Source organism: Entelurus aequoreus, linkage group LG05, assembly GCF_033978785.1.
Source record: "Entelurus aequoreus isolate RoL-2023_Sb linkage group LG05, RoL_Eaeq_v1.1, whole genome shotgun sequence".
In the NCBI taxonomy this organism is placed as follows: domain Eukaryota; kingdom Metazoa; phylum Chordata; class Actinopteri; order Syngnathiformes; family Syngnathidae; genus Entelurus; species Entelurus aequoreus.
In genome coordinates, this window is record NC_084735.1 from 6,158,945 (window position 1) to 6,172,435 (window position 13,491).

Sequence of the window (13,491 nt, forward strand, 5' to 3'; positions counted from 1 at the left end):
CACAAGGAGGCAGAAGAACACACAAGGAGGCAGAAGAACACACAAGGAAGCAGAAGAACACACGAGGAAGCAGAAGAACACACAAGGAGGCAGAAGAACACACAAGGAAGCAGAAGAACACACAAGGAAGCAGAAGAACACACAAGGAGGCAGAAGAACACACAAGGAGGCAGAAGAACACACAAGGAAGCAGAAGAACACACAAGGAAGCAGAAGAACACACAAGGAAGCAGAAGAACACACAAGGAAGCAGAAGAACACACAAGGAGGCAGAAGAACACACAAGGAAGCAGAAGAACACACGAGGAAGCAGAAGAACACACAAGGAGGCAGAAGAACACACAAGGAAGCAGAAGAACACACAAGGAAGCAGAAGAACACACAAGGAAGCAGAAGAACACACAAGGAGGCAGAAGAACACACAAGGAAGCAGAACAACACACAAGGAAGCAGAAGAACACACAAGGAAGCAGAAGAACACACAAGGAGGCAGAAGAACACACAAGGAAGCAGAAGAACACACAAGGAAGCAGAAGAACACACAAGGAAGCAGAAGAACACACAAGGAAGCAGAAGAACACACAAGGAAGCAGAAGAACACACAAGGAAGCAGAAGAACACACAAGGAAGCAGAAGAACACACAAGGAAGCAGAAGAACACACAAGGAAGCAGAAGAACGCACGAGGAAGCAGAAGAACACACAAGGAGGCAGAAGAACACACAAGGAAGCAGAAGAACACACGAGGAAGCAGAAGAACACACAAGGAGGCAGAAGAACACACAAGGAAGCAGAAGAACACACAAGGAAGCAGAAGAACACACAAGGAAGCAGAAGAACACACAAGGAAGCAGAAGAACACACAAGGAAGCAGAAGAACACACAAGGAAGCAGAAGAACACACAAGGAAGCAGAAGAACACACAAGGAAGCAGAAGAACACACAAGGAAGCAGAAGAACACACAAGGAGGCAGAAGAACACACAAGGAGGCAGAAGAACACACGAGGAAGCAGAAGAACACACGAGGAAGCAGAAGAACACACAAGGAGGCAGAAGAACACACAAGGAAGCAGAAGAACACACAAGGAAGCAGAAGAACACACAAGGAGGCAGAAGAACACACAAGGAGGCAGAAGAACACACAAGGAAGCAGAAGAACACACAAGGAAGCAGAAGAACACACAAGGAAGCAGAAGAACACACAAGGAAGCAGAAGAACACACAAGGAGGCAGAAGAACACACAAGGAAGCAGAAGAACACACGAGGAAGCAGAAGAACACACAAGGAGGCAGAAGAACACACAAGGAAGCAGAAGAACACACAAGGAAGCAGAAGAACACACAAGGAGGCAGAAGAACACACAAGGAAGCAGAACAACACACAAGGAAGCAGAAGAACACACAAGGAAGCAGAAGAACACACAAGGAGGCAGAAGAACACACAAGGAAGCAGAAGAACACACAAGGAAGCAGAAGAACACACAAGGAAGCAGAAGAACACACAAGGAAGCAGAAGAACACACAAGGAAGCAGAAGAACACACAAGGAAGCAGAAGAACACACAAGGAAGCAGAAGAACACACAAGGAAGCAGAAGAACACACAAGGAAGCAGAAGAACGCACGAGGAAGCAGAAGAACACACAAGGAAGCAGAAGAACACACAAGGAAGCAGAAGAACACACAAGGAGGCAGAAGAACACACAAGGAAGCAGAAGAACACACAAGGAAGCAGAAGAACACACAAGGAAGCAGAAGAACACACAAGGAAGCAGAAGAACACACAAGGAAGCAGAAGAACACACAAGGAAGCAGAAGAACACACAAGGAAGCAGAAGAACACACAAGGAGGCAGAAGAACACACAAGGAGGCAGAAGAACACACAAGGAAGCAGAAGAACACACGAGGAAGCAGAAGAACACACAAGGAGGCAGAAGAACACACAAGGAAGCAGAAGAACACACAAGGAAGCAGAAGAACACACAAGGAGGCAGAAGAACACACAAGGAGGCAGAAGAACACACAAGGAAGCAGAAGAACACACAAGGAAGCAGAAGAACACACAAGGAAGCAGAAGAACACACAAGGAAGCAGAAGAACACACAAGGAGGCAGAAGAACACACAAGGAAGCAGAAGAACACACGAGGAAGCAGAAGAACACACAAGGAGGCAGAAGAACACACAAGGAAGCAGAAGAACACACAAGGAAGCAGAAGAACACACAAGGAAGCAGAAGAACACACAAGGAGGCAGAAGAACACACAAGGAAGCAGAACAACACACAAGGAAGCAGAAGAACACACAAGGAAGCAGAAGAACACACAAGGAGGCAGAAGAACACACAAGGAAGCAGAAGAACACACAAGGAAGCAGAAGAACACACAAGGAAGCAGAAGAACACACAAGGAAGCAGAAGAACACACAAGGAAGCAGAAGAACACACAAGGAAGCAGAAGAACACACAAGGAAGCAGAAGAACACACAAGGAAGCAGAAGAACACACAAGGAAGCAGAAGAACGCACGAGGAAGCAGAAGAACACACAAGGAGGCAGAAGAACACACAAGGAAGCAGAAGAACACACGAGGAAGCAGAAGAACACACAAGGAGGCAGAAGAACACACAAGGAAGCAGAAGAACACACAAGGAAGCAGAAGAACACACAAGGAAGCAGAAGAACACACAAGGAAGCAGAAGAACACACAAGGAAGCAGAAGAACACACAAGGAAGCAGAAGAACACACAAGGAAGCAGAAGAACACACAAGGAAGCAGAAGAACACACAAGGAAGCAGAAGAACACACAAGGAGGCAGAAGAACACACAAGGAGGCAGAAGAACACACAAGGAAGCAGAAGAACACACGAGGAAGCAGAAGAACACACAAGGAGGCAGAAGAACACACAAGGAAGCAGAAGAACACACAAGGAAGCAGAAGAACACACAAGGAGGCAGAAGAACACACAAGGAGGCAGAAGAACACACAAGGAAGCAGAAGAACACACAAGGAAGCAGAAGAACACACAAGGAAGCAGAAGAACACACAAGGAAGCAGAAGAACACACAAGGAGGCAGAAGAACACACAAGGAAGCAGAAGAACACACGAGGAAGCAGAAGAACACACAAGGAGGCAGAAGAACACACAAGGAAGCAGAAGAACACACAAGGAAGCAGAAGAACACACAAGGAGGCAGAAGAACACACAAGGAAGCAGAACAACACACAAGGAAGCAGAAGAACACACAAGGAAGCAGAAGAACACACAAGGAGGCAGAAGAACACACAAGGAAGCAGAAGAACACACAAGGAAGCAGAAGAACACACAAGGAAGCAGAAGAACACACAAGGAAGCAGAAGAACACACAAGGAAGCAGAAGAACACACAAGGAAGCAGAAGAACACACAAGGAAGCAGAAGAACACACAAGGAAGCAGAAGAACACACAAGGAAGCAGAAGAACGCACGAGGAAGCAGAAGAACACACAAGGAGGCAGAAGAACACACAAGGAAGCAGAAGAACACACGAGGAAGCAGAAGAACACACAAGGAGGCAGAAGAACACACAAGGAAGCAGAAGAACACACAAGGAAGCAGAAGAACACACAAGGAAGCAGAAGAACACACAAGGAGGCAGAAGAACACACAAGGAAGCAGAAGAACACACAAGGAAGCAGAAGAACACACAAGGAAGCAGAAGAACACACAAGGAAGCAGAAGAACACACAAGGAGGCAGAAGAACACACAAGGAAGCAGAAGAACACACGAGGAAGCAGAAGAACACACAAGGAGGCAGAAGAACACACAAGGAAGCAGAAGAACACACAAGGAAGCAGAAGAACACACAAGGAAGCAGAAGAACACACAAGGAGGCAGAAGAACACACAAGGAAGCAGAACAACACACAAGGAAGCAGAAGAACACACAAGGAAGCAGAAGAACACACAAGGAGGCAGAAGAACACACAAGGAAGCAGAAGAACACACAAGGAAGCAGAAGAACACACGAGGAAGCAGAAGAACACACAAGGAAGCAGAAGAACACACAAGGAAGCAGAAGAACACACAAGGAAGCAGAAGAACACACAAGGAGGCAGAAGAACACACGAGGAAGCAGAAGAACACACGAGGAAGCAGAAGAACACACGAGGAAGCAGAAGAACACACGAGGAAGCAGAAGAACACACAAGGAAGCAGAAGAACACACAAGGAAGCAGAAGAACACACAAGGAAGCAGAAGAACACACAAGGAGGCAGAAGAACACACAAGGAAGCAGAACAACACACAAGGAAGCAGAACAACACATCATGTTATGTTCTCCAACCTGAGGAATGTGTTCATCTTTCATTTAGTGGCATAGCTGGAAAACTTCTTTTCCCACTTTTTATCTTACAGTCTTATTCCTTATTATTTTTGTCCTCAAAATTCTACCCACAATACCCCATAATGACAATGGCATGTTATTAAAATGTATTTAATAAAAGTATTAATACATTTTGACTCATTAAACTGATACATTTGAATATTGCCATTGAGGGGAATTGTGTGCAGAATTTTGAGGGCTATAATGACTTTTTGGAATAAATCTTCTTTGTGTCCTCCCCCATAATGATGTGAACAATCTTTTTGAAATGTATCCGAAACAAATAAATCACATGTATAGAAGTACTAACACACTTTTATTCATACAATTGATTCATTTGTTAAAATCATAATAGAAAGCTTATTCACGTCGTCATTATGGGGTATTTTGTGTCGAATTTTGAGGGGAAAAAAATTAATTCATTCCATTTTGGAATAAATCATTTTTTTGTCCTACTCCATAATGACAATATGATGATGATAATAATGATAATAAATTAAGGCCAAATAAAAGGTCATGAAATAATGAGAAGGTCAATGTATGATGTCATGGATCAGTGGTCACATGACTTGGTCAAGCTGCCATCTCAGCAGGTTCTGTCACCAGCTTGTTTCCATCCCAGACGGTTCGGAACTGTTCTGGAACTGGAAATTCTTTCTGGGGGAGAAAAGACAGGAGAGACTCCTTCACTTTTTACACCAGGTGTGTGTGTGTGTGTGTGTGTGTGTGTGTGTGTGTGTGTGTGTGTGTGTGTGTGTGTGTGTGTGTGCGTGCTCACGTAGTCGTCGTCTCCTTGTGGCACCAGGACGTTCATCTCTGAGCTGGTGGCACTAACCACATGACACTGCAAGGCGTCACGGCTCAGGTACACCTGGCAACCCTCCGTCTTGTTGATGGAAATAGTCGGCACTGTACCCAACACCTGTACACACACACCTGACTCACACCTGCACCTCGTTAACACTCACCTGGGCCTCAACTCACCTGTAACTGCACAGCCTTGGAATTAATCACCTCCACGATGCCCACAACCTTCTCAAACACCACGCCCATCTTCTGGCACTTATCTGAACACAAGACACATCAGGCTTCACTACAGTTCTTATAAGTGCCCATCTTCTGGCACTTATCTGAACACAAGACACACGTCAGGCTTCACTACAGTTCTTAAAAGTGCCCATCTTCTGGCACTTATCTGAACACAAGACACACGTCAGGCTTCACTACAGGTCTTAAAAGTAACCTTCTCCAACACCACGCCCATCTTCTGGCACTTATCTGAACACAGACACACATCAGGCTTCACTACAGTTCTTAAAGTGCCCATCTTCTGGCACTTATCTGAACACAGACACACATCAGGCTTCACTACAGTTCTTAAAAGTGCCCATCTTCTGGCACTTATCTGAACACAGACACACGTCAGGCTTCACTACAGGTCTTAAAAGTAACCTTCTCAAACACCACGCCCATCTTCTGGCACTTATCTGAACACAGACATACATCAGGCTTCACTACAGTTCTTAAAAGTGCCCATCTTCTGGCACTTATCTGAACACAGACACACATCAGGCTTCACTACAGTTCTTAAAAGTGCCCATCTTCTGGTTCTTATCTGATCACAGACACACATCAGGCTTCACTACAGGTCTTAAAAGTAACCTTGTCTAACACCACGCCCATCTTCTGGCACTTATCTGAACACAGACATACATCAGGCTTCACTACAGTTCTTAAAAGTGCCCATCTTCTGGCACTTATCTGAACACAGACACACATCAGGCTTCACTACAGGTCTTAAAAGTAAGCCTGGAACTCTGTCTCATCATGTACTTTTTATTGAGCCAATATGTTGAAACATATTGTTAGCATTTAGCTAACAGATATGCTAGTAATGTTAGCATGAAGCTCATATTAAACTATGCTAGTAATGTTAGCATGTAGCTCATATAACTATGCTAGTAATGTTAATAGGAAGCTCAAATAGCTATACTACTAGTTTTAGCATGTAGCTCACAAGTATGCTCGTAATGTTAGCATGCAACTTAAATAGCTATGCTAGTAATGTGAGCTTGTAGCTTAAATAATTAAGCTAGTACAGTTAGCATGTAACTCCCAGAGATATGCTAATGTTCCTTAACCTAGTTTGATATTAGAATGTAGTGTTAGCATGTAGCTAACATAACTATGCTTGTAATGTTATCATGTAACTTAAATAGCTATGCTAGTAGTGTTAGCATGTAGCTCACAGAGATATACTAGTGTTCTTAACCTAGCATTATATTAAAATGTAGTGTTAGCATGTAGCTCGCATAGCTATGCTAGTAGTGTTAGCATGTAACTCACAACTATGCTAGTAGTGTTAGCATGCAGCTCACAGAGATACGCTAGTGTTCTTAACCTAGCATTATATTAAAATGTAGTGTTAGCATGTAGCTCGCATAGCTATGCTAGTAGTGTTAGCATGTAACTCACAACTATGCTAGTAGTGTTAGCATGTAGCTCACAGAGATACGCTAGTGTTCTTAACCTAGCATGATGTTAAAATGTAGTGTTAGCATGTAGCTCACGTAACTATGCTTGTAATGTTAGCATATACTAGTGTTCTTAACCTAGTGTGATAATAAAATGAAATGTTAGCATGTCACTTAAATAGCTATGCTAGAAGTGTTAGCATGTAGCTCACATAGATATGCTAGTGTTGCTAACCTAGCAAGTAGTGTTAGCATGTAGCAAAACAAATGAAATCTACAGACAGTGGTATGGTGTGTCTAGACTATTAGTGGTGGTCTTTGAGTGTCTGGACTTGGTATGGTGTGTCTAGACTATTAGTGGTGGTCTTTGAGTGTCTGGACTTGGTATGGTGTGTCTAGACTATTAGTGGTGGTCTTGGAGTGTCAGGACTTGGTATGGTGTGTCTAGACTATTAGTGGTGGTCTTGGAGTGTCAGGACTTGGTATGGTGTGTCTAGACTATTAGTGGTGGTCTTGGAGTGTCAGGACTTGGTATGGTGTGTCTAGACTATTAGTGGTGGTCTTGGAGTGTCAGGACTTGGTATGGTGTGTCTAGACTATTAGTGGTGGTCTTGGAGTGTCAGGACTTGGTATGGTGTGTCTAGACTATTAGTGGTGGTCTTGGAGTGTCAGGACTTGGTATGGTGTGTCTAGACTATTAATTGTGGTCTTGGAGTGTCAGGACTTGGTATGGTGTGTCTAGACTATTAGTGGTGGTCTTGGAGTGTCAGGACTTGGTATGGTGTGTCTAGACTATTAGTGGTGGTCTTTGAGTGTCTGGACTTGGTATGGTGTGTCTAGACTATTAGTGGTGGTCTTGGAGTGTCAGGACTTGGTATGGTGTGTCTAGACTATTAGTGGTGGTCTTGGAGTGTCAGGACTTGGTATGGTGTGTCTAGACTATTAGTGGTGGTCTTGGAGTGTCAGGACTTGGTATGGTGTGTCTAGACTATTAGTGGTGGTCTTGGAGTGTCAGGACTTGGTATGGTGTGTCTAGACTATTAGTGGTGGTCTTGGAGTGTCAGGACTTGGTATGGTGTGTCTAGACTATTAATTGTGGTCTTGGAGTGTCAGGACTTGGTATGGTGTGTCTAGACTATTAGTGGTGGTCTTGGAGTGTCAGGACTTGGTATGGTGTGTCTACACTATTAGTGGTGGTCTTGGAGTGTCAGGACTTGGTATGGTGTGTGTAGACTATTAGTGGTGGTCTTGGAGTGTCAGGACTTGGTATGGTGTGTCTAGACTATTAGTGGTGGTCTTGGAGCATCAGGACTTGGTCCAACAGGTGCGTGCAAAGACTCCTCACCTATGATGATGGAGTTGAGCTTCCCTTTAATGTGCAGAGTGGAGTTGTTGCACCCGAAGACGTAGACCACCTGTTTGAGCTCCGTGTCCTGGATCAGCAGGTCTGGTCTCTCCTCAAAGTGTTCCTGCACACAGTCAAGTCCTTCTGAGGTCAGTCCAGACCACTTTACACACAATCTCTCCCAAAATTGCCTCATCTAGTTGTTTGGGTGTAATGTAGAATTGTTCTAGAACACACGCACACATCTAAATACAGAATCTAGTTGTTTGGGTGTAATGTAGAATTGTTCTAGAACACACGCACACATCTAAATACAGAATCTAGTTGTTTGGGTGTAATGTAGAATTGTTCTAGAACACACACACACATCTAAATACAGAATCTAGTTGTTTGGGTGTAATGTAGAATTGTTCTAGAACACACACACACATCTAAATACAGAATCTAGTTGTTTGGGTGTAATGTAGAATTGTTCTAGAACACACACACACATCTAAATACAGAATCTAGTTGTTTGGGTGTAATGTAGAATTGTTCTAGAACACACGCACACATCTAAATACAGAATCTAGTTGTTTGGGTGTAATGTAGAATTGTTCTAGAACACACGCACACATCTAAATACAGAATCTAGTTGTTTGGGTGTAATGTAGAATTGTACTTGAACACACGCACACATCTAAATACAGAATCTAGTTGTTTGGGTGTAATGTAGAATTGTATTTGAACACACGCACACATCTAAATACAGAATCTAGTTGTTTGGGTGTAATGTAGAATTGTATTTGAACACACGCACACATCTAAATACAGAATCTAGTTGTTTGGGTGTGATGTAGAATTGTTCTAGAACACACGCACACATCTAAATACAGAATCTAGTTGTTTGGGTGTAATGTAGAATTGTTCTAGAACACACGCACACATCTAAATACAAAATCTAGTTGTTTGGGTGTAATGTAGAATTGTTCTTGAACACACGCACACATCTAAATACAGAATCTAGTTGTTTGGGTGTAATGTAGAATTGTTCTTGAACACACGCACACATCTAAATACAGAATCTAGTTGTTTGGGTGGAATGTAGAATTGTTCTAGAACACACGCACACATCTAAATACAGAATCTAGTTGTTTGGGTGTAATGTAGAATTGTTCTTGAACACACGCACACATCTAAATACAGAATCTAGTTGTTTGGGTGTAATGTAGAATTGTACTTGAACACACGCACACATCTAAATACAGAATCTAGTTGTTTGGGTGGAATGTAGAATTGTTCTAGAACACACGCACACATCTAAATACAGAATCTAGTTGTTTGGGTGTAATGTAGAATTGTACTTGAACACACGCACACATTTAAATACAGAATCTAGTTGTTTGGGTGTAATGTAGAATTGTTCTTGAACACACGCACACATCTAAATACAGAATCTAGTTGTTTGGGTGTAATGTAGAATTGTTCTAGAACACACGCACACATCTAAATACAGAATCTAGTTGTTTGGGTGTAATGTAGGATTGTACTTGAACACACACACACACACATCTAAATACAGAATCTAGTTGTTTGGGTGTGATGTAGAATTGTCCTTGAACACACGCACACATCTAAATACAGAATCTAGTTGTTTGGGTGTAATGTAGAATTGTTCTAGAACACACGCACACATCTAAATACAGAATCTAGTTGTTTGGGTGTAATGTAGAATTGTACTTGAACACACGCACACACATCTAAATACAGAATCTAGTTGTTTGGGTGTAATGTAGAATTGTTCTTGAACACACGCACACATCTAAATACAGAATCTAGTTGTTTGGGTGTAATGTAGAATTGTTCTAGAACACACGCACACATCTAAATACAGAATCTAGTTGTTTGGGTGTAATGTAGAATTGTACTTGAACACACGCACACATCTAAATACAGAATCTAGTTGTTTGGGTGTAATGTAGAATTGTCCTTGAACACACGCACACATCTAAATACAGAATCTAGTTGTTTGGGTGTAATGTAGAATTGTTCTTGAACACACGCACACATCTAAATACAGGATCTAGTTGTTTGGGTGTAATGTAGAATTGTTCTTGAACACACGCACACATCTAAATACAGAATCTAGTTGTTTGGGTGCAATGTAGAATTGTTCTTGAACACACGCACACATCTAAATACAGAATCTAGTTGTTTGGGTGTAATGTAGAATGTTCTAGAACACACGCACACATCTAAATACAGAATCTAGTTGTTTGGGTGTAATGTAGAATTGTTCTAGAACACACGCACACATCTAAATACAGAATCTAGTTGTTTGGGTGTAATGTAGAATTGTTCTAGAACACACGCACACATCTAAATACAGAATCTAGTTGTTTGGGTGTGATGTAGAATTGTACTTGAACACACGCACACATCTAAATACAGAATCTAGTTGTTTGGGTGTAATGTAGAATTGTTCTAGAACACACGCACACATCTAAATACAGAATCTAGTTGTTTGGGTGTGATGTAGAATTGTACTTGAACACACGCACACATCTAAATACAGAATCTAGTTGTTTGGGTGTGATGTAGAATTGTCCTTGAACACACATCTAAATACAGAATCTAGTTGTTTGGGTGTAATGTAGAATTGTTCTTGAACACACGCACACATCTAAATACAGAATCTAGTTGTTTGGGTGTAATGTAGAATTGTACTTGAACACACGCACACATCTAAATACAGAATCTAGTTGTTTGGGTGTAATGTAGAATTGTTCTTGAACACACGCACACATCTAAATACAGAATCTAGTTGTTTGGGTGTAATGTAGAATTGTACTTGAACACACGCACACATCTAAATACAGAATCTAGTTGTTTGGGTGTAATGTAGAATTGTACTTGAACACACGCACACATCTAAATACAGAATCTAGTTGTTTGGGTGTAATGTAGAATTGTACTTGAACACACGCACACATCTAAATACAGAATCTAGTTGTTTGGGTGTAATGTAGAATTGTACTTGAACACACGCACACATCTAAATACAGAATCTAGTTGTTTGGGTGGAATGTAGAATTGTTCTAGAACACACGCACACATCTAAATACAGAATCTAGTTGTTTGGGTGTAATGTAGAATTGTTCTAGAACACACACACACATCTAAATACAGAATGTAGTTGTTTGGGTGTAATGTAGAATTGTTCTAGAACACACACGCACACATCTAAATACAGAATCCAGTTGTTTGGGTGTAATGTAGAATTGTTCTAGAACACACGCACACACATCTAAATACAGAATCTAGTTGTTTGGGTGTACTGTAGAATTGTTCTAGAACACACGCACACATCTAAATACAGAATCTAGTTGTTTGGGTGTAATGTAGAATTGTTCTTGAACACACGCACACATCTAAATACAGAATCTAATTGTTTGGGTGTAATGTAGAATTGTACTTGAACACACGCACACATCTAAATACAGAATCTAGTTGTTTGGGTGTAATGTAGAATTGTACTTGAACACACGCACACATCTAAATACAGAATCTAGTTGTTTGGGTGTAATTTAGAATTGTTCTTGAACACACACGCACACATCTAAATACAGAATCTAGTTGTTTGGGTGTAATGTAGAATTGTTCTTGAACACACGCACACATCTAAATACAGAATCTAGTTGTTTGGGTGTAATGTAGAATTGTCCTTGAACACACGCACACATCTAAATACAGAATCTAGTTGTTTGGGTGTAATGTAGAATTGTACTTGAACACACGCACACATCTAAATACAGAATCTAGTTGTTTGGGTGTAATGTAGAATTGTTCTTGAACACACACGCACACATCTAAATACAGAATCTAGTTGTTTGGGTGTAATGTAGAACTGTTCTTGAACACACGCACACATCTAAATACAGAATCTAGTTGTTTGGGTGTAATGTAGAATTGTTCTAGAACACACACACACATCTAAATACAGAATCTAGTTGTTTGGGTGTAATGTAGAATTGTTCTAGAACACACGCACACATCTAAATACAGAATCTAGTTGTTTGGGTGTAATGTAGAATTGTTCTAGAACACACGCACACATCTAAATACAGAATCTAGTTGTTTGGGTGTGATGTAGAATTGTACTTGAACACACGCACACATCTAAATACAGAATCTAGTTGTTTGGGTGTAATGTAGAATTGTTCTAGAACACACGCACACATCTAAATACAGAATCTAGTTGTTTGGGTGTGATGTAGAATTGTACTTGAACACACGCACACATCTAAATACAGAATCTAGTTGTTTGGGTGTGATGTAGAATTGTCCTTGAACACACAGCTAAATACAGAATCTAGTTGTTTGGGTGTAATGTAGAATTGTTCTTGAACACACGCACACATCTAAATACAGAATCTAGTTGTTTGGGTGTAATGTAGAACTGTTCTTGAACACACGCACACATCTAAATACAGAATCTAGTTGTTTGGGTGTAATGTAGAATTGTTCTAGAACACACGCACACATCTAAATACAGAATCTAGTTGTTTGGGTGTAATGTAGAATTGTTCTAGAACACACGCACACATCTAAATACAGAATCTAGTTGTTTGGGTGTAATGTAGAATTGTTCTAGAACACACGCACACATCTAAATACAGAATCTAGTTGTTTGGGTGTGATGTAGAATTGTACTTGAACACACGCACACATCTAAATACAGAATCTAGTTGTTTGGGTGTAATGTAGAATTGTACTTGAACACACGCACACATCTAAATACAGAATCTAGTTGTTTGGGTGTGATGTAGAATTGTACTAGAACACACGCACACATCTAAATACAGAATCTAGTTGTTTGGGTGTAATGTAGAATTGTACTTGAACACACGCACACATCTAAATACAGAATCTAGTTGTTTGGGTGTAATGTAGAATTGTACTTGAACACACGCACACATCTAAATACAGAATCTAGTTGTTTGGGTGTAATGTTCAAACTGGCATGTTTTCTAGTTTTGCTTTGGGAATGTGTCGCAGGCCACAAAAGAAGGAGTTTGGACACCCGTGTACGTACCACCATCCACTTCTTGCCCTTCAGCTCCAGCAGGGGGAGCTTCTTCTGGGGGCCGCTCTTCTCGGGGGACTTCTTGGGGTCCACTTTGGCACCGTGGCCCCCAGGTGCTTCCTGGCAGCGCAGTTGGGGGTTCTTGTGGGTCTTCTGCTGGTCCGGGACGTGTTTCAGACCTAAGGTGGGGGGGGTGGAGATGAAGTGTCAGGTGTGTCTCTCACACACACACACACACACACACACA

At 41.6% G+C, this 13,491-nt stretch overlaps 1 protein-coding gene across 9 annotated transcripts in view; it reads right to left on the reverse strand.

Moving 5' to 3' along the window:
• Positions 1 to 4,655: 4,655 nt before the first annotated feature.
• The window catches only part of LOC133650072 (adenylyl cyclase-associated protein 2-like), a 34,071-nt gene continuing 25,235 nt past the window's right edge, over positions 4,656 to 13,491 (reverse strand). For 8 of the 9 annotated variants that reach the window (XM_062046873.1, XM_062046874.1, XM_062046880.1 and 5 more), the window contains 5 exons: positions 13,254 to 13,423; positions 8,180 to 8,303; positions 5,345 to 5,427; positions 5,139 to 5,282; positions 4,656 to 5,017 (listed from right to left, as the gene is read on the reverse strand). In XM_062046873.1, the coding sequence (XP_061902857.1) occupies positions 4,934 to 5,017; positions 5,139 to 5,282; positions 5,345 to 5,427; positions 8,180 to 8,303; positions 13,254 to 13,423 (605 nt within the window). In that variant the 3' untranslated portion in view covers positions 4,656 to 4,933. Of the gene's footprint in view, positions 5,018 to 5,138; positions 5,283 to 5,344; positions 5,428 to 5,977; positions 6,058 to 8,179; positions 8,304 to 13,253; positions 13,424 to 13,491 lie in introns of those variants that run through there. The other variant, XM_062046882.1, reaches the window with a different exon arrangement.